This window comes from Plecotus auritus (genome assembly GCF_963455305.1).
Source record: "Plecotus auritus genome assembly, chromosome: 5".
Classification (NCBI taxonomy): Eukaryota; Metazoa; Chordata; class Mammalia; order Chiroptera; family Vespertilionidae; genus Plecotus; species Plecotus auritus.
Window position 1 is genome coordinate 181946718 of NC_137776.1, and position 20983 is coordinate 181967700.

Sequence of the window (20983 nt, forward strand, 5' to 3'; positions counted from 1 at the left end):
CAATGGGTTCTTAAACCGGACCGGAGGGCCGGAACAAAAGCATGGATGGAGTGTTTGTGTGAACTAATATAAATTCAAAGTAAAGGAGTGGAGGGGAGAGCAAGAGAACCAGATAGAACAGACGGATCTGGCCCGCGGGCCGTAGTTTGCCCACGGCTGGAATACTACCTTATTTAGTTGCTCAATATTTCCCACCTGTGGTCGTCAGAAGCTCTTGCCCTTGTGCCTTTGACATACCCCATTGTTGTGTATTTTTTAAAGCACTTTCTTACTTTTCTGGCACTACGAGTTGTTCCAGATTCATTTGATACATGTCCTGCCCGGTCCTGGGATTAGCAATTTCTCTAAGGCACCTGGTTCCTTTTATAATAGTATTAGAAACGGGGATCTGAGGGCTTGGGGTGCTGGTTGCTGGTAGATAGGGTGTCATTGCTACTAGACTTTGCTGAGAGAGCAAGGAGGTAGATGTTGTCTATGTAACCGGTGTCCACATCTACGTCTACAAATCTCTGTGCAACCATCTGTATCCACGTTAAGCTGAACATGAGTTCCTAGCGATGCTTCCAGGTCTGTGACTATGTGGGTCAATCTAACCCCCTGCCCTTGCCTACCTATGACCTTCCATCCCCACAGTGGCAGACCTGGCCCCACCACGCACCCGCCACTCACTTAACTGCTCCCTCCCAGCGTGCTGGTGTGAGCACTGTTCGCTCACACCCCCGGGGAACCGCTTGGCTAAGTGGAGTCCAGTTCTTTTGCCTTGAGTCTGCTCATTTCCAGGGTTCCCGAGGCCGGCACCACATTTATGTTCTTTCCGCTCCTCTTCTTCGTTTTCAAAATATTCGAGAACACTTCTTCTTTCCAATGAAAAAATAGAAAAAACTCAATCAACTTCCCCAAAAATGCTTTACCGTGATTTTGCTTGGAACTGTGTTCAATCTTGATTAGGGGAAGAGTTGTCATTTTTTAAAAATGTCAATTGTTTCCATCCCGGACACATGCCTCTCCCTTTATCCACAGATTTCCTTCTTTCCGTGAAGATTTATAGTCTCTTCTCCCTCCACCCATTTCTTTTTAAAATCATCTCTAAATATTTGGTTTTTCTGTTACTATTTTGACCACGAATTTCTTTCCCATTACATTTTTTGCAAATGAGTATTGCAAGCGTGTTGGAAAGCAATGCATTCTCATATATTTATTTTGCTTCCAACTTTCTTAACTGAAGTTTTTCTTAAAAAACCAGCTCTCTTTGGTGTGTGTGTAATGTCTTGAGTTTTCTCGGTTGACAAGCGCAGCCTGTCCGAATTAGAACGCTGTCTCCTCTTCCCCCGTCGGGGGTTTCCCTGCTAGAAATGGGTCGTGGTGTCACCGGCGGGAACTCTTGGGGGACTGCAGAATGATGGGGGTGGCCTGGCTGCCCTCGCCCCACTCGTGACCTCACACCGTCCTGTGATGTCGGCTCTTGTTTGTGGTTTCCTCACCAGGTGAAGGACACGCTTCCATTCCTGATTTACGGAGGGTAACGCAAAGTGGAAATACTACCCCCAAACGGGAGCACACCCAAGCGGGCTGGGTGCTGACCGTGGGCCCGGGGCTTCCCGTCTGGGTTGAGACGGTCTCCTGCTGACCTCTGGCTGGAGTTCCTTGTTTTGAACTCGTTCCACATCCCTTGCATGTGCCCTGCTGGTCGGTCTGGTGGGTGCTCTGTAAGATACAGCTGGATTTGATGCGCCCGTGTTTCATTTAGGAGTTTTGCATAGTATCTCAGTGCATAGAATCAGTAAGTGCAATTCTTTCTTTGTGTTCTTGTTTTCGTATCCGGGCTTAGCTCTTTCAATCAATAAATTCAGTTTCCTTCCATATTGCAAAATTTTTACAACCTTGTAAATCTTCCACTAATTCTACTCACAAGGGATGCCAACACGTTTAATAGTTTTGTGTGCTTGCAGACCGGGTGTGGAATTCACTCATATACATATACACTGAGTGGCCAGATGATGATGATCTCTGAACGCATAATAATCTGGCCACTCAGTGTATATTCTATATAATAAAAGGCTAATATGCAAATTGTCCCCTTGACCAGGAGTTTGACCAACAGGCAGGCCGGCCAACTGCCCATGTCCCCTCCCCCTGGCCAGGCTGGCTGGATCCCACCCATGCACGAATTCATGCACCGAGCCTCTAATACACACACACACACACACACACACACACACACACACACGAGTGGCCAGGTTATTATGCGTTCAGAGATCATAATAATCTGGCCACTCGGTGTATATCCACTTAACATTTTTTTAAAAATATATTTTATTGATATTTTACAGAGAGGAAGGGAGAGGGATAGAGAGTTAGAAACATCGATGAGAGAGAAACATCAATCAGCTGCCTCCTGCACACCTCCTACTGGGGATGTGCCTGCAAGCAAGGTACATGCCCTTGACCGGAATCGAACCCGGGACCTTTCAGTCCCCAGACCGACGCTCTATCCACTGAGCCAAACCGGTTTCGGCTCCACTTACCATTTTTATTATATAGAAAATGGATTGTACTATGCATCCTGCTTGCAGCTTACTTACCCCCCACATGATGAATCATAGATTTCTTTATCAGGAAATAGAGACCCACCTCACTGTTTTGTTCTGTTTTTTTTTAAAAAAAATTTTATTTATTTCAGAGAGGAAGGAAGAGGGAGAGAGAGAGAGAGAGAAGCACCAATGGTGAGAGTGGATCATTGATTGGCTGCTTCCTGCATGGCCCCCACCAGGGATAGGGCCCAGACCCAGGCGTGGGCCCTGACTGGGAATCGAACTGTGACCTTCTGCTTCATGGGGCGATGCTAACCACTGAGCAACACCAGCTAGGCCCCCTTCACTGTTTTTTTTTTTTAATATATATATTTTATTGATTTTTTACAGAGAGGAAGGGAGAAGGATAGAGAGTTAGAAACATCGATGAGAGGGAAACATTGATCAGCTGCCTCCTGCACACCCCCTACTGGGGATGTGCCCGCAACCAAGGTACATGCCCTTGACCGGAATCGAACCTGGGACCCTTCAGTCCGCAGGCCGATGCTCTATCCACTGAGCCAAACCAGTCAGGGCCCCTTCACTGTTTTTAATGACCACAGAAGATGCTACCGAAGGGCCCTCAGTTTATCTTCGTCTGATCTGGATTTATCCAGTCATCCCCACATTGTGGCAAATGGGTGGCTTTCAGTTTCTTTATAATAAACACATACACATTGGCAGGCAGATCTGTAGGCTAGGGCCCCAGAAATGCACCCGCCACATGAAAGCCTCTGGTCATTTTCAGTTTCGACAGCTGGCACCCAACGGTCCTCCACGCACAGTGCCATATGCCCTCCTGCCAGCCCAGCGGGAGACTGCGTTTTGCCCGCACCTCTGCTGCCTGGGGGACCTCACGCTTCCCTTTTTGGTGAATGTGGTAGGTGAGAAATGTGACCCAGTTCAGTGTTTGATTGGCGGGGACTCTGAGCATCTTCTCGGGGCCCCAGGTCCGCCGCCAGCTTTGCTCAGTGGTTTCAATCAGCCGGGGGTGCAGGTGTAACAGGCAGAGCGAATGTGGTCCGTTTACTGACCTGCCTCTGAGCCGGGGCGGCCTGGCTTCTGGCTGCACGGTCTGCGGGGCGTGTGTGTGTGTGTGTGTGTGTGTGTGTGTGTGTGTGTGTGTGTGTTTATTGTTACTATTAACCAGCTTCTCATCATGAAATAGACACACCCAGTCTTGCCCTGAGGGGGAAAACCCAGCCCCTTGGCCCCCGTGCTGCTCTGCTTGGAGGCTTGGAGGTCTGAGCTGTGCGCCGCGGGATCTGCTCCGAAGACGGCTGCCCCATCTGCCCAGCTGTGTGGCACATGCCTGCCTCCAGTCACGAACCTCCCTCCGCCCGCAGGATCAGGCAGGAGGGACTGAGAACAGGTTCCCAGCATCTGCGGCTTCCCGGGTGGTTGGGGAGCTTGGATCTGGGGTCAGACAAACCCAGGTTTGAATCCATCTCTGCTGCTTCCTTGTTGTATGACCTTGGGCCTCCCTGGGCCTCAAAGTCGCGCCTGTGAAATGGTAATAGTAGACTTCATAGGTTGCCGTAAGTTTTTTTCCGAGTGAGTATATACGAAGTGCGTAGAAGAGAACTGGGGGCTTCGTAAATATTAAAACAATGGTGGCTGCCATCATCATCATCATCGCCGTCATCATCATCATCACCATCATCATCATCATCGCCATCATCATCATCATCGCCATCATCATCATCGCCATCATCATCATCGCCATCATCATCATCATCGCCATCATCATCATCATCGCCATCATCATCATCATCGCCATCATCATCATCATCATCACCATCACCATCACCACCAGCGTGCTGCAGGCAGTATACAGCTAGTGGCAAAGGGCTCAGGCTTTGGAACCAAACGTGGGCGTTGTTCTAAGTTGAATAGAATGTGACTTTATTTGGAAATGCGGCCACTGAAGATGTCCTGAATGGAGATTAGGTCATACTGGAGTGGAGCGGGCCAGTATGCCCGAGGGCCTTATAAGAAGCGAAGAGACGGTGGCAGACCCAGGGAGGAGGGGGGCCCTGGGGCAGAGTTGGAGGGATGATGTATCTGCAAATCCAGGAACAGTGACCTTGCCAAGTAGAACTGGGACCAGGATCGGCTCCCTGTGACCCCTTTTGATCTTCCATGAAAGAAAGCGCAACACCCTCCAGTCCTCAGCGCCCCCAGCAGGAAGCACAGAGGCGGGAGAAAAGGTGGGGGGTCCTTCCAACTGGAGGACGTTTCACTGATGACAACCCACAGCCCCAACTTCATTGCTGCAAAGCGGGGAGAACGGCTCTAGTGTTGGGAACGGTTGGGACGGGCTGACACGGATGACAGTTCATGACCGGGGGGCGCAGGGCCGACAGACTCAGCCGCGCCCTGCGGCGACTCACCCCGTGTGCAGGCCCCCCAGCCTTCGCTGCTGATTCCTGAGCAGAGTCACGTGAGCAAAACCGGGCCCCAGGGTGGTGGCTGCACCTTGGCAGGTAGACGGACCAGAGGCGGGGACATCTGGGAAGGGAAGACAGTAATGAGGTGACTGAATTTGCAACCAGAGTCTCTACAAACGGCCTTGTCTTTGACCCAGACATTCTGCTTACGGGCCTCCCTCCAAGGAAACGAACTGGCGCTCACATGTGAGGTATGGGAAGACGTTCGGAGTGACATCGTTCGTGATAAAAATTGGAGAGAGAACAAGATGGGATTAGGCAAGCCCGTTATTAGACATTTATACAAAGGAAGGCCTTGGCAGCCGTTATAGGTGATTTTGAGCCGAGGATTTGGCCTCCTGGAAAGATGCTCATAATATGCTGTTCAGTGAAAAAAAAACAAACCAAAACAAAACTAAAAAAAAAAAAACAAGTTAAAAATAGTATGTTATTTATACTTACATAGAAATTCTGCTTACAGGGGTCTGCATTTATGGAAGATATACGTTCACAAATAAGCATACGAGTTTTGAAGGTTAGATGTAAAAATAGGACGATTTCTGGTTGGCGGGATCCCCCGGCGTTGCTGCCTGTCCGGGATCTCAGTGTCCAGTTCACAGCGGGTAGGTGTCAAGAGCTCAGACTCTGGAGTTGTACAGACCTAGACGCCCCTCCCAGCTCTGCCGCTTCCTGGCTGTGTGTGTCTTGGGCAGGGACTTAACCTCTCCCTGTAAAATGTGCCTAAGCATTGGACCTGTGGTACCAGGGAGGACTCGGTGAGCTAATACTCAGCAAGCATCTCAGCACGCGGCCTGGTACTCAGTAAGTGCGTAGTCAATGTATCACGTATGTCGTACAACGTGAATTTACATGCATTTGCATTATTATGTCATAAAGAAATGACAAAGGTTGCGTGAAATGATTGCTTTTCTCAGTCAAACCAGAATCTGAGGACTCACGTAGGAGCAGGGCTGTCCTTGCTGTCTGCCTCCCGTGAGCCTGCGGGCTGGAGCGTGGACAAGAACTTGTCCGTGTCAGCAGGGCCAGCCCCATTCGCTGCGCCTCCGCGCGCGCCCCCCCTCCCCCCCCCCCCCGCCCGGTGCCAAGCTCCCTGCCAGGCGTTCCCCTGCCTGGCTTCCCTGCGAACTCCGCGCTGGTTCTCAGTGAGGATGATATGCTCTGGGGGAGACTGAAGCCAGGGACAGTGAAGTAAGCTCCGAGAGGCCCCGTGGCCGGCGCAGGACGGAGCCAGGAGTCTAGGCAGCTAGACTCTGAGGTCAAGGGCCGAGAGCTTGGCTGCAGGCATTGCTGCAGAGTTCAAGGGGGGCGGGGGGCGGCGGGGCGCAGGGAAGGCTCAGTGAAGTCCAGAGCAGGCAGGGAAGGGGGTGCTGGGCCTGATGGGTAAATGCAGAGCACAGAGGCTGGGGCCTTCGGGGGTGACTCTTAGAGTGTACGGCCGACAAGCTGCAGTCTAGACGCCTCCTCGATTATGGATGAATGCTGGATAATTCCACCCGCTTCCTTCTAAGGTCTGCTGACCAGTTAACAAGTGTGGGAACTTTGGGGTGACTGGAATTTAGAATTCTTAAACTGAAAAATAGTCCATTACTAGAGTTCACCAAGGAATCAAATGAACAATTTTTCTTTTTTTTAAAAAAAATATATTTTTATTGATTTCAGAGAGGAAGGGAGAGGGAGAGAGAGAGAGAGAGATAGAAACGTCAATGATGACAAAGAATCATTGATCAGCTGCCTTCTGCACTCCCCCTACTGGGGATCAAGCCCGCAACCAGGGCATGTACCCTGACTGTGACCTCCTGATTCCTGTGTTGATGCTCAATCGCTGAGCCACACCGGCCAGGCGACAATTTTTCAAAGAAATCAGATGTCTGAAAAACTTTGCAAACCCCTGTCATCCACATGGCCAACACGGCCGTTGGAATTCTAGTCCTGTTTCTGTGTCTTTCAATTACTGCCATTTGCCATTGCGGGCGGGGGTGGGGGAGAGAAGGCGGTTTACTAGGAAACATTTCAAATACAAAGTAAGCAGAGAGTATAACGAATTCCCACATACGCGTCACTGAGTATCAGGAAAACGCTGCCATCCTTGTCTCTACCCCCCCCCCCCACCCAGGGTTCATTTTTATAGTTCGTTCTTACGAGGTGAGATTTACATACATTGAAATGCACAAGTCTTCACTTTCCATTCTGACATGGGTACAGCGGGGGAACCCACACTCCTACCGCAATATAGAACATCTCTGCCATCTGGGGTGGCGCCTTTGCACCTCCCTGCCCCCCAGACACCCTGTCCTGATTTTTTCACCTCGGGTGAATCTGCCTGCTCCAGAACTTTCTATACACGGAACCGGGTAGTATGCAGGCGTGTGTCTGGCTTCTCTCTCGCAGCGTGACGTCTGTGAGATCCAGCCGTGCGGCTGCCTGCCTGGGTAGCTTGCTCTCTCTCCTTGGGAGCGGTATGTGATGATGTGAACGTACCGGAGTTTGTTTATTCGTTCACCAGTGATGGGCGTCTGGCTCCTTTCCATTTCGGGGCTCTTGGGAGTACAGCTGCTGCGAACATTTGAGCACACGTCTGTGGACACGTGTTTTCATGTCTCTCGGGTAAATACCTGGACGGGGAAGGACTGGGTCGTGCGGCAGGTGCACGTTGCTCGTGTTGGCGATTTCCGTTTGTCTCCCGAAGTGGTTGGCCATCCTGCCTTGCCCCTAGCGGTGGGTGCAGGCTGCGTTGGCTCCGTGTCCTCCCAGCGTCTGGGGTAGGCAACCTTGGTCGTTGCATTCTGCTCTTTGTAAATGAGCTAAGACACGGGTGGAGTTTCTGGAAGATGTTCCTTCCCCTGGCTGATCCGCGGGGTGTGGCACGGTTGCTGGGAGGTCCAAAACATTATGTGCTCGATTCCGTTTCTTGGTCTTCCCAGAATTCCTCTCCCACCGATGATGAGCGAGGTTCCTGGGGGAGTTGGGGTCACCCAAGACGGGGCACTGCGGTTCTGAGGGAGGAGCTGGGCTGCGCTGTGCCTCAGCTCTGCACTCCCCTGGAGCTCCGGGCCTGCTTGGAGCATGCAGGGGGCCGAATGGCCTGGCCCCCCGCAATGGGCCCGGAAGCTGCTCCCTCACCACGTCCCGTTTTGCGGGGGGCGGGGGGGTCTCTGAGGCCCAGACCTCAGCCCCTCTCACCACTGGGGGCACATCGTGGAACTGCTGCTCCAGCCCGTGGAGGCTGTGCACCTGGAGTCCACGCCCACCCGGCCCCTCTCTCTCCCTGCAGATGTTGGCCCTGTGACCCTCACTGAGGACCCAGCGGTGTTTCAGAGGGAGCTGAGAGAACTCTACGTGCAGGTGGGCTGTCCTGCCCCTGGCTGCTGGCTGTCTCGGCCTTTCTTCCCAGGCCTTGCTAGAGGCCAAGGTCTTTTTGCCACCTGGGGGCCAAGATGGGCTTCTGGCAAGGGCCAGTACCTGCCTCCCAGCTCTGCCTGGGACCTGCACCGTGTGCCTTGGGGTTTGGGGTCTGAACTGGGGTCTGGAGCCTGCCTGGGTTTGGGGTCTGGAGCCTGCCTGGGTTTGGGGTCTGGAGCCTGCCTGGGTTTGGGGTCTGGAGCCTGCCTGGGTTTGGGGTCTGGAGCCTGCCTGGGTTTGGGGTCTGGAGCCTGCCTGGGTTTGGGGTTTGGAGCCTGCCTGGGTTTGGGGTCTGGAGCCTGCCTGGGTTTGGGGTCTGGAGCCTGGGTTTGGGGTCTGAACTGGAACCTCTCGGATCCTCTCAGCTACCACACCCTCCTGCCACCCCTCCGTCCATTCACTAAACCCGTGGTCGGCAAACTGAGGCTCCCGTGCCACATGCGGCTCTTTGGCCCCTTGAGTGTGGCTCTTCCATAAAATACCACGGCCTGGGCGAGTCTGTTTTGAAGATAGACTCATTCAGTGACCAGGTACCTGCAGGAGGAGGCCCTGTGCCTGGCGCATAGTAGGTGCTTATGGTTTAGTGCAGTGGTCGGCAAACTCATTAGTCAGCAGAGCCAAATATCAACAGTACAATGATGGACATTTCTTTGGAGAGCCACATTTTTTAAACTTAAACTTCTTCTAACGCCACTTCTTCAAAATAGACTCGCCCAGGCCGTGGTATTTTGTGGGAGAGCCACACTCAAGGGGCCAAAGAGCCGCATGTGGCACGCGAGCCTCAGTTTGCCGACCACGGGTTTAGTGAATGGACGGAGGGGTGGCAGGAGGGTGTGGTAGCTGAGAGGATCCGAGAGGTTCCAGTTCAGACCCCAAACCCAGGCGGACTCCAGACTGGGCCCGATGCCCCGTGGCCACCTGAGCTTCTGTGCTGCACTGCACACCCTGGTTCAGCATCTGTCCGTGCTCCCCCCCACCCCCCACTGAGACCAGCAGCTTCCTGAAGGCAGGGACCCCAGGGCCAGAACAGGGCCGGGGCAGAGAGGGTGAAGGTGGGGTGAATGTGTGAGCCCAGGAGAGAGGCATTTACTGCAAAGGAACCACATGCAGACCTGTTGCTGGGCTGGGCCACAACCCGGGTGGCACGGGGCCGGCTCCCTGCTCCAGAGAGCGCCCGGCTGGTGGCAGGGAGGAGGGGAGGCAGGTGTGTGTGTGTGTGTGTGTGTGTGTGCATTTGGGATGCATTTAGGGCAGGTTACACAGAGGATTTAGGGAGGCAGCTTTGAGTGCTTTCCCAGCACCCACCTCTCCTCCTCCTGGCCTCCCCCTCTACCCCTCCGTCCTCCTCTACCCCTCAGTCCCCCTCTACCCCTCCGTCCTCCAAGCCTTGGCTGACACGTGGCTTCTTTGGGACCTCTATTGGATGTCCCCGAGGCTCCCTCCCGCCCCCCCCCCCCACTTGTAACACTCATCACGGTGGTAATTAAATCATCGTGTTGCGCTTACTGATGTGGCGTCTGCCTCCCACACCCGAACCCACGGGAGGGCCTGTCACTCTTGCACGGCTGGGCGAATGAATGATGCTGAGCATCTGAACTTAAAGCCAGTGGGTGCTGCGTTGTGTGTCAGGATGGGGACTCACCGGGGGCCTGGCCTGACCCCTGGCTGGGCAGGACAGAGGCAGCTCAAGGGGTCCCCCCTCCTGTTGGTTTCGGAGGTGTTCCTAGTGGGTCCCCCTAGGCGAGGTGGGCCGCAGCTGCTGACACGCCCTGTCCTGCAGGGAGGCGGTGACTGCCCCGAGATGAGCGTGGGGGCCATCAAGGCCGCCGTGGAAGTCTCCTCCCCCGGCTCCTTCATCTTCGTCTTCTCGGACGCCCGGGCCAAGGACTTTCACAAAACGGAGGAGCTGCTGCAGCTCCTGCAGCTTAAACAGTCGCAGGTGAGCGAGCCGCCTGGGGGCGGGCGTGTGGGGACTCGAGGGAAGCTGGGGTGTCCAGCCTGCGCATCCCTGAGCCCCGACGACGGCAAAGTCCGGGGGCTTCTCGTCCACCACCCGGGGTCCAGCCTCCGCCAGCCACGCCGGCCAACCCCCAGCCCCGAGCTGGTCTGGGGAATTCCAAGTGTGTTCTCATGCTCCGGGGTCCCCGCCCGCCAGGGCCCGCGCCTCCCCGGTGAGGCCCGTCCTTGACAAAGCCCACACCGCTCTCGCCTTCCGCACCCTGTCAACGTCCGCACAGTCCACCAACGTCCGCACAATCCACCTTCCTCCGGGCGTCGCCTCTGCGCCCTGTCACTGCGGGGACGCGCATCGCCCTTTTTCTGTTGTGTCAGGACCTGGAAGCCAGCGGGGGCCCTGGCTGGCTGAGGAGTGGGGGAGGGGTATGTGGGAATGCAGAGGGCTGCGTTGGACATCCTGGGGCTGGCACAGCTGCTCTGTTGTCCCATCGAGGCCAAACTCGGTTCTTCTAACTCTGCAGCCTCCGAGGCCCCTCGGAGCAGACGCGATGTCCATTCCCTTCCTTGTAAGCTTAATAACAGCTCCGGTTTATGGAGCACCTTCGTCTGCCCGGCCCTGCGCTGACCCCTCGACCTGCGCCAGTCCTGATCCGCAGGGGGTGGGTGCTCTTCTCCCCGTTTTCCAGATGTGTCCCCTGAGCCCAGAGAGAGGAAAGGGCTCGCCCCGTCCCTCCTCCCTGCTTCGTCCCTGCCACTCACACCGGAGGAAGGTGGCCGGGGAAGCCGGGAGCCAGGCTGCGTGTCCCTCTTCCAGGTGGTCTTCGTGCTGACGGGGGACTGTGGTGACCGCACGCATCCTGGCTACCTGGCCTACGAGGAGATCGCCGCCACCAGCTCCGGGCAGGTGTTCCACCTGGACAAGCAGCAGGTGACCGAGGTGAGCCTCCCCTGACATCCGGTGTCTCCGGGCGGCTCTGCCGGGCGTCAGGTCGCCATCATAGGTGAGCGGTGCTGAGTGTGGGGCTGGCCACGGTCCGGATTCCCTCAGGTCGGCACCGACCAGGTGTCCGCGTCCTTGTCTTGTTCTCGGACCTGTGCCTGCCCTTCCTGTCCCCCGGGCTCCATCGGCCACACAGGGCTGCCCCCGCTTTCCCTCTGCCCCACAAGGCCTCCCAGGAGCCAGAGGGGCCTTCCAGGGACCTGCTGGTCGGTTTTCGCAGGCCTCTCCCTGGAGCGAGCAGGCACACTCACTGCCGTGGTGTTAATCCTGCCTTGGCTCACTTCGCGCTGCCTCAGGAGCTCACTGAGCAGAGCTGGAAAGGGACGCTCACGCCGACTTTCGTGAGTTGGCTCCAGCATCCCGCTGGATTCGTCCAAAACAGATCCCTCACACAGGCCCTCCCGTTGTCCGCTGGGAGGGTGCAGACCTCATCTGACCTCTGCCTCTCTGACCCTTCACCTCGGTTCTCCCCTGTGCACGCCGCCGCCGCCCTGCTGGTTTCTGCAGTGTCCCTGTCTTTCCTACCCCGGGGCCTTTGCTTATGCAGCTTGTTTTCTCCACTCTGCCTCCTGGCTCCTTCGCATCTTCCCAGTCTTAGCGGAAATGCACCTCCTCGGGGAGACCTTCTCACTGCCCGTCAGGATGAAATCTCCTTTCCTGCCCGCCCCGTGCGGCTCTGCATCCCTGTCATTTTACAACCGTGAGCTCCCCGAGGCTGAGCCCGGGTGCTCCCGTATCCCCAGCACCTCGCCCAGCCACCGGCACGGAGCAGGTGCTTGGGAAATAGCCGGGGAGCGGACAGACGGGGTCCCATGTGCCTGAGGCCCTGGGAGGAGAAGGCAGGGCGGCCCGGCCTGGAGGCAGCCCCACGTCTCCTCCTGGAGGGGGTTCCCTGTCTTGTATATTTATGTTCTGAAGAGAGCGTGCCAGGCGTGTTTGGGTTAGCGGTCTTCACTCCCTGTTGGCAGATGGCGTTTGGTTCTCTGTGACACGTTAGGCTGTGTTTTTGGCTTGTCCGTCGATTCTGGCACGGAGCCGGCCAAGTCAGGGTGGAAGGCATTTCACAGTGTGGGGATGGCTTGGTCCTGTCCTTGTTTTTTTTGGGGGGGGGCGGGGAGACCTGCTTGGGCAATTGCAGGGGAAATGGGTTCCTGCCAGGGCCACCGGCGGGTGGTCGAGGACAGCTTGCCCAGGTGTGGGGCTGGGACCACCCATTTTCTCCCCTGAGGCAGGGAATCTGGGTGAATCCACCCGCTCATGGCCATGGTGCCAGATTCCTGCCCGGGAGCCTGGCTGGGCAGCGCCCGGTGGGACCGCCGACGGCTGGGATCAGCCGCCTCCGGGTAGGGGCCTGGATCCCTCTCCTTCCTGGACACACAGCTCTGCCATTTGCTAGCTTAATGCCTTGGACCTGGCCCCTTCCAGATGTTCCCAGACATTCGGCAAGCCTGGGAACGCGGCCGGGGCAGCCAGGGCTGCGGTCATCCTTCCAGGAGGGGGAACGGGGCCTTCCCCCCGGCCAAGGCGCTTCAGCTGGGAGGAGTTCTCAGAAGCTGCAGCAGTCCCCCTGCGTGCGTGTGTGTGTCCTCTGACCTTTTCAGAGCAGGTCCAGCGTGGCGGGGCGACACCTTCCGCGCGCTCACCACCCCTGGCTTACTGCGCACCTGCTAGGGCCCGGGCAGCCGTAGGTGCTGGGCACAGAGGGATGCTGTATCCGGTGTAGGTCCCAGTGCTTTTGAGCGTGGCGCTTTTTCCCATTTGTGGGGTTGGCCTCACCGAACCAGGGGTCCCCTGTGGTGGAGACCCCCGCCTTTGCCATCCTGTAGCGGACGGGGGAGGCAGGCAACACGGCCCCGGGGCCTGTCCTGAAGTAGGCAGTTGGGATGGAGACTGAGCTGGGTCCCAGAAGCCACTTGCCCCAGCACAGCTCTCCTCCAGCCTTCCTACCCGCTCAGTACGCTGGGTCCGAATGTGTGGGTAGTCCCCATCAGCCTGCAGCCTGCCCGAGTCCTGGGAAGTCCCGTTCCGGGGACCCAGGCCCTTCCCCTGTCTGGCACCAGCAGGTACAAATATGGAAAGGGCCCAGATTCTGTGCATCCACTCGGGGGCCAGGGGAAAGGTGAAGGGCCTTCTGGGGGACAGTAAGGGGGTGGGGAGGTCCTGCCCAGGTGGTTCTGATGAAAAGATCAGGAGGTTCGGGCCCGGAGATGACCTCATCCGGGACCCTTCCCTGAGGAGGAGGTGCGGGGAGCGTCAGGGCCACGCGCTGGCTCCGACTCCAGCCTGCCACCTGTGGGCAGTGTGCCCCGGAGCACAGCGTTAGCCTCTCTGAGCCTCCGCGTCCTCGGGCGCGCACAGTGGGGCTATGAGAGCCCCCGCCTGGTGAGACGGCAGTGAGGGTGCAAGGAAGCCGCGCGTGGGAAGCCCTGGGCGCACGGCCGGCTGCAGGAGCCCTTGGCGAGGGTGGCGATGGCTGTGACTGCAGCCCTGTGCTTTGGGGTGGAGCCCAGAGTACACCCCCGGCTGCAGGGAGGCCAAGGCCCCCGGAAAGCAGGGCCTGGGACAGGTGCCTGGGGTGTCCAGATGGCAAGGGCTAGAACTCCCTTCATCCATGCCCACGGCTTCCTGAAGCTACGGGCCCAGGATGGGGCCCTCAGGTTTCCAATCTGTGGCTCCGAGGCCCATTCGGGCCCTGGCTTCCGCTCTCTGCTTCTTCAGCTACCTCGGCTGTCAAGTGTTGTGGGAGGAGCCTTGGGGGATGGTTGATGTGCCTGGAAGGGCTGACCAGCAGCCATCTGGCCAGGGTAGCAAGCCCAGATTCTTTCATTCCTTCCCCATCAGTGACAGAGAGATGAGCCCCGATGCACTGCTGGCTCCCAGGCCCCCGGTCCCGCTAACATCTGGAAGCCATTGCTTTCACCAAATAAACACTAAGCTTGCTAGATGCAGGCTTTCTTCTCGGAAGGCTCCCTGGATTCCACTCTGAGCCCTAGGGGCATCGCGGGGGCCAGAAGGCCTTGCCTCCAGGCCTGACCTCAATATGGGCAAGAGGGTCAGCCCCTCCCCCCGCTCCCCCCCCACACACACACCTCCCCAGCTCCTGAGTGGTGATATGCTTACAGGGCAGGCCCCATGGGCAGGCACCTCCTGGTGAGGTCACTGACATTCTATCCCATCTCAGCCCTCCCCATGGTTCAGTAGCCTAAACTCCTGGGCCTCTTTCCTGAGCAGAACATTCGAGAGCGAGCTTAAAATAACAGTTGCAACACAGTAGCGGTGGGACTTGTCTGGGTAGTTGTCCACTGTGCTGCCACCACCTCCTGGCGGCTTTGCTCAGTTCTGATTTCCCCGGACCCCTGACAAGGCCTGGCCCGGGGGAGGGCAGTGGTCACAGCGCCGTTCCTTTGCAGCAAGTTGGGGGAGTTGCCTCACTTGCTTCGCCAGCTTCTGTCCAGCTGGGAGCCTTGGCCGTGGCCTCCTCCCGGTCCGCCCCCGCATGGATGAAGAATGATGGTGAAGACAGGTGGGACCTTTTCAAGAGAAACATGACTTCGGAGGCCAGGCAAAACAAAAGATGGAGTAGTTCCAGGCCTGGAAACAGATGCTTTTCCAGACCACAGCCTTCTTACCCTGCGTTAACTTACATCTAGCTATGAGATCTACGCACACAGGTTCTAGCTCAGTCTACACCAGGGGTGGGCAAACTTTTTGACTCGAGGGCCACAATGGGTTCTTAAACTGGACCGGAGGGCCGGAACAAAAGCATGGATGGAGTGTTTGTGTGAACTAATATAAATTCAAAGTAAAGGAGCGGAGGGGAGAGCAAGAGAACCCTCCGCTCTTTCGGCTCCGCGGGCCGGATAGAACAGCCGAATGGGCCGGATCCGGCCCGCGGGCCGTAGTTTGCCCACGGCTGGTCTAAACAAATCATATACATTTTCTAAATCTTGGGCAATTCTCCCAATTCCTTGCCTTGCCTTGGAAGGTCGCATGGGAGACGGAGCTAAAGGAGGATGATTTAGAGCAAGCACAAGCATGGCCAATAGATAGCATGCGGGACACCACTTTCTAATGCCGTATCCATGGCAGACATTGCTAATCCATCACAGAGCTGTTTAAAATGGAGGCAGAATGTGGCTTCTCGTTTCTTCTTCAAACAGTATTCCAGGAAGCCGATTCTTGTTGATTAGAGTTGCCAAGCAACAGGATACCACTATGGTTGCTCAGATATATAGACCACAGGGTGGGGCAAAAGTAGGTTTACAGTTGTTTGTGTGGAACGTAATACCAGGTGTGTTCTTTTTTTTTTTTTTTTTTTTTTAGGTGTGTTCTTTATAAGTGACTTTTACTTTAATAAATTACTACGCAGCCCTGCCTGGCGTGGTCCCGTTGGTTGGGCATCGTCTCATGCACACAAGAGTTGCTGGTTGGATTCCCAGTCAGGGTATACATGCTCAGGTTTGGGGTTTGATCCTTGGTAAGGGGCAGCCGATGGATATTTCTCTCTCCCTCTCCCTTTCTCTTTAAAATTCAAGCCCTCGCCGGTTTGGACAGAGTGTTGGCCTGCGGACCGAAGGGTCCCAGGTTCGATTCTGGTCAAGGGCACATGCCTGGGTTGCAGGCTCAGTCCAATGTGCAGGAGGCAGCCAATCAATGATTCTCTCTCATCATTGATGTTTCTAGCCCTCTCTTCCTCTCTAAAATAAATAAAAATATATTTTAAAAAATCAATAAAAAGACTTAAAAATTACTGTGAAAAATGTCAAAGATACAGAAAAATAAAAAGAACATAGGTACCAGCTAGATCCAGCAATTAACATTTTAGCTCTACCTGCTTCATCTCTCTATATACTTTTTGCTGAATGATGACACCTTATCCATAAATAATCCAGCATGGATTAAAAAAAAATAGTCTACAATATTATCGAATTAAGAGTACTTTGCTGGTATCATCTGATGTTGAGTCCACATTCAAATTTTCCTCAGAATGTCTTTTTTGTTGTTAATCTTCACTAGATATTTTTCCATTGATTTTTAGGGAGATTGGAAGAGAGAGGGAAAGTCAGAGAGAAACATCGATGTGAGAGAAGCACATCGATTGGTTGCCTCCTGCACGCGCCCCGACCAGGGTTCAGGCTGGGGAGGAGCCTGCAACCGAGGTACGTGCCCTTGACCAGAATCGAACCCGAGACCCTGTGGTCTGCAGGCCTATGCTCTGCCCACTGAGCCACACAGGCTAGGGCCCTCAGAATGTCTTTATAACCATTTTTGTCCAATGGGACTTAATCACGGGTGGTGCATGTCGTCTGGTTGTTATGTCTCCTGAGCCCTCTTACATCTGGAGCAGGCTACCCTTCTGTCCAGGCCACCGACTCGTCGAAGAGGCATTGACTTTATAATGTCCCGCGTCCCGGGTCCAGCTGATTGCTTCCTTATGGCGTTAACTTGGTCTCCTATATTTCCCCCACCCTGGGGGTTAGCGCTGCATGACTGTCAGATGGAGGAGAACATGTTTGGCAGGAGTGCTTCATAGCTGGTGCTGTGTGTATTTCCTATTGCATCACACCGGCAGGCGGATGGTGTCTGATTGTCCTATTCCGGGAGATGAGTGTGATGACTGGTTGGGGTGATGACAGCCAGCTCTCCGCATCGTGAGGCCGTGCGTTTCCTGTGGGACTCAGGTGGTCTGTGGGGTGACGCTGGGGCTCCGTGCGGACATCCAGTTCCCCACCGGCCTTTCATCCTCGGTGTTAGCATCCGCCGAGGATGCTTGCCCGGAACACTTATTTCATTAGGGGTTGCAAAATGATGATTTCCTAATTGCATCATCCCTTCCGCATTTATCCGCGGGCGTTCTTCCAGGAAGAAGGGCTTTTGCTCATCAGGAGGAAGGATTCGGTTTGTCTGAAGCCCAACTCCTATCGAAAGGGCAGGGATCACACTTCACTCGTTCTCTTTAATGAAGAAGTCGCCTTCATTGGTGACAAGTGAGGTTTTACTGTTTTGAATTGGCACTTCTTTTTGGAGTATTATTATGGGCATGTGGATTCCATAATTCAGTGTGTTTTGATTGATTACAGTTACTCTATCTGGGGCTCAGATTTTTCTAAATTTAGCCAGTGCGGGCTTCTGCAAGCCGGTGGCCGTGTCCTCTGGATATGTCCCCATTGGTCTTCGAGAACTTCCTCGCTTTATGGAGTTATCGGTTGCCCCAGGTTTGTATTGTAAATTGCCTGCCCCAGACTCAGAATCAGCCATCTCTCCAAGGAACCCTAGTTCGGAATGGTCTTAGGTTCTAATTCACTCGGATTGGATTTAATACACACACGCACACACTCATACACTCACTAGAGGCTCAGTGCACAAAATTTGTGCACAGGTAGGGTTTCTAGCAGCTGCTGGCTGCCGGATGGGGCTTTCTTTCATTCCACGCCACCCCCTGGTGGTCAGCGCACATCATAGCGAGCGATCGAACTCCCTGTCGGTCGAACTCCTGAGGGACACTTTGCATATTAGGTGCATATATATATATATATATATATATATATATATACACACACACACATATATATATATATATATATATATATATATATATAAATAATTGATTTCAGAGAGGAAGGGAGAGAGAGAGAGAAACATCAATGATGAGAGAGAATCATTGATTGGCTGCCTCCTGCACACGCTGGGGATTGAGCCCGCAACCTGGGCATGTGCCCCTGACCGGAATCGAACCCGGAACCCTTCCATCTGCAGGCCAGTGCTCTATCCACTGGGCCAAACCTGCTAGGGCTGGAGTGGATTTAGAGAGAATTAAACACCCGCAGTTCTCTGTGACGCTTCGCTGTAAGAGAAAGTCTGGGCTCAGAAACATCAGCCTCCGCACCGCTCCGCTTTACCCCACAAGGTACATAGAACAGCGTCACAATCACAGTCCCAGAGGCTGCCAACGTCATGCCGCGCAGCCAAGGTTTCTTTGCAGGTCCCTTTGTCCTCGGTGTGCCTCCCTGAGCACGTGAGTGAGCCCCTGGGTGTCCAACTCCCTGGCGGTTATTTTTCAGGCTGGGACCTGGGAGGCTTGGCTGTTGAAAGGAGGAGGTGTGAGCGGGGTGTGGGGGCTGGTGGAACTGAGGGAGCCATCTGTCTACAGCAGTGGTTCTCAACCTTCCTAACGCCGCGACCCTTTCATACAGTTCCTCATGGTGTGGGGACCCCCAACCATAAAATTATTTTCGTTGCTACTTCATAACTGTAACTTTGCTACTGTTAATGAATCGTAATGTAAGTATCTGTGTTTTCCGATGGTCTTAGGCTGTGGGTTGAGAACTGCTAGCAGGGTCGCCTAAGACCATCGGAAAACACAGATATTTACATTACGATTCATAACAGTAGCAAAAAGACAGTTATGAAGTAGCAACGAAAATAATTTTATGGTTGGGGTCACCACAACATGAGGGACTGTATTAAAGGGTCGCGGCCTTAGGAAGGTTGAGAACCACTGGTCTACAGGGTGAACCTGGGCGGGGGGGCTGGTAGAATTGAGGGAGCCGTCTGCATCCACAGGGTGAACCTGGGATGGGGGATGGTGGGTGTGGTCTGAGGCCCCTTTGGGGGGGGGGTGATGGTGAACTACATTGGTCTGGGCTAAGTTTCCAGATCTCCAGGGTTCATCTGTGTGGAGGAGGCATCAGGAGGGCTGCCTGGAGGAGGTGATGGGGCCATAGAAGTTGGCCAGGTGAAGAAGGAGGGAAGAGTCTTCCCAGCAGAAGGGCACTCCTTGCTCCTTCCCTCCGAGCTGAGGCCTCTGGATGCCTCAGTTCAGGTGTCACAGCTCTGAGCCCACAGGCTGGCGATGTGGGTAACGCCCTGTGAATTGGGCCTGGTGGGGTTCAGGGGGGCATGGGATGGCATCCAGATGACGTGGAAAGCCTGCATGCTGCCCAAAACCCACGGGGCAGCCAGATTCTGCACACAGATGGCAGCCTGTTAAGGACCTGCCGTCAGTGGGCCAGACACACGCAAGACAAGGTAACATGTTGGCGTCAGCTTCTCACACCTGCCTCCCAGGTGCTGAAGTGGGTGGAGTCAGCGATCCAGGCCTCCAAGGTGCACCTGCTGTCCACGGACCACGAGGAAGGGGGTGAGCACGCGTGGAAGATCCCCTTCGACCCCAGCCTGAAGGAGGTCACCATCTCCCTGAGCGGCCCGGGCCCCGAGATCGAAATCCGAGACCCGCTGGGTATGTGTGCCCCTCCTCTTCGGCCCCAAGATTAAGCTGGGAGTCAGGATGGGACAAAGAGACCCATGGTGGCTCCTGGACACAAGGCTCCGGGGGCAAGGGTGGGGGGTGCCCGGTGGAGGGCAGAGAGGGTCCCATGGTGGGTGAGGAAGCAGGAGGCTGGGAGAAGCCAGGTGAGGGCGATTAAGATGAGGACAGTCCTGGGATGGGAGGCTCTCACGGAGTCCTTCCCCACGCTCTCTCGGTGGTCCCCACATTAGCCTGGCGGGTCAGTGAGGGCGCGGATTCGTGGCACGTAGTACAGATGGGGAGCTGGGGTTCGGGGAGGTGGAGTGGCTTGTCGGTGTGGTTTGCACCTGGCCACCTGGCTCCCGGTGCTCTGAGGATGCCATGAGAACCCCAGGCTATAGGCCAGGTGCACCCCACACCTGGGGCGGGGGGAAGGGGGTGTGCAGAATGAGGGGGAGGCCCCAGCACTGCCAAAGGCCTCTTGTCCGTTTCTCTGGGAAGCCTGAGGCTGGTGTATAGAGAGCCACGGGTTCCTGGGGATGGGGTGGGCCTCTGTCACCGCCCCCCCCCCCCCGGGAAAATGTTGAGGACAGAGTCACGGGGGCTTCCACAGGGAGGATCCTGCAGAAGGACGAGGGCCTCAACGTGCTTCTCAACATCCCTGACTCGGCCAAGGTGGTGGCCTTCAAGCCGGAGCATCCTGGGCTCTGGTCCATCAAGGTAGGGGGCGCTGGGTTCCCGGGCTGTGGGGAGCCTGGGGTCCTTGGAAGCTGAGGGCTGGAGCTTGGGTGGTGATGTGGGCATATCAATAGAAGTAAAGGGTCAGAAACAGAGGAGGGGTCTTCTGCTTTGCACCTGTGAGAGGAAGTGGAGTGGTTTCGTTTAATCAGGGAATGTTTGTGAAGGACTTGGGGAAATGACTTGAGTGTCCGGAGATGGGTAACAGCACCAGGGAGAAGGCACAAAAGAAGCGAGGGTGACCTTGGGGGGAAGGCTTCGAGGGACAGTTCTGGCGGGTCGGGTTGGCACTCCTGGAGCTGGGGTGTTGGGGTCGAGGGCCCCAGTGCCATGGGCCTGGGCTTGTGCTAGGTCTATAGCAGCGGCCGCCATTCGGTGAGGATCACGGGCATCAGCGACATCAACTTCCGCGCTGGCTTCTCCACCCAGCCCTCTCTGGACCTCAACCACACCATCGAGTGGCCCCTGCAAGGTACCAGCTCCTGGAGCTGCCTTCTGAGGGCCGGGGCGTGCCTGTGGGAAACAGGGGAGCACTGGGGGCCGACTGTGAGTGAGCAACTGTGGGACAGGTGGCCCAGGTGGCATAGTGGCCATTTTCCCCTTTAGAACACGCTTCCGGCCC

The 20983-nt window shown here is 55.5% G+C and overlaps 1 protein-coding gene across 1 annotated transcript in view; it reads left to right on the forward strand.

Annotated features, from left to right (window-relative positions):
* HMCN2 (hemicentin 2) overlaps window positions 1-20983 on the forward strand; it is a gene marked incomplete at its 5' end in the record, with an annotated part of 146727 nt that overhangs the window by 5177 nt on the left and 120567 nt on the right. The window contains 6 exons of the mRNA XM_080668341.1: window positions 8292-8362; window positions 10200-10358; window positions 11190-11312; window positions 19443-19614; window positions 20237-20343; window positions 20713-20833. Of these exons, the coding sequence (XP_080524467.1) occupies window positions 8292-8362; window positions 10200-10358; window positions 11190-11312; window positions 19443-19614; window positions 20237-20343; window positions 20713-20833 (753 nt within the window). The remainder of the gene's footprint in view (window positions 1-8291; window positions 8363-10199; window positions 10359-11189; window positions 11313-19442; window positions 19615-20236; window positions 20344-20712; window positions 20834-20983) is intronic.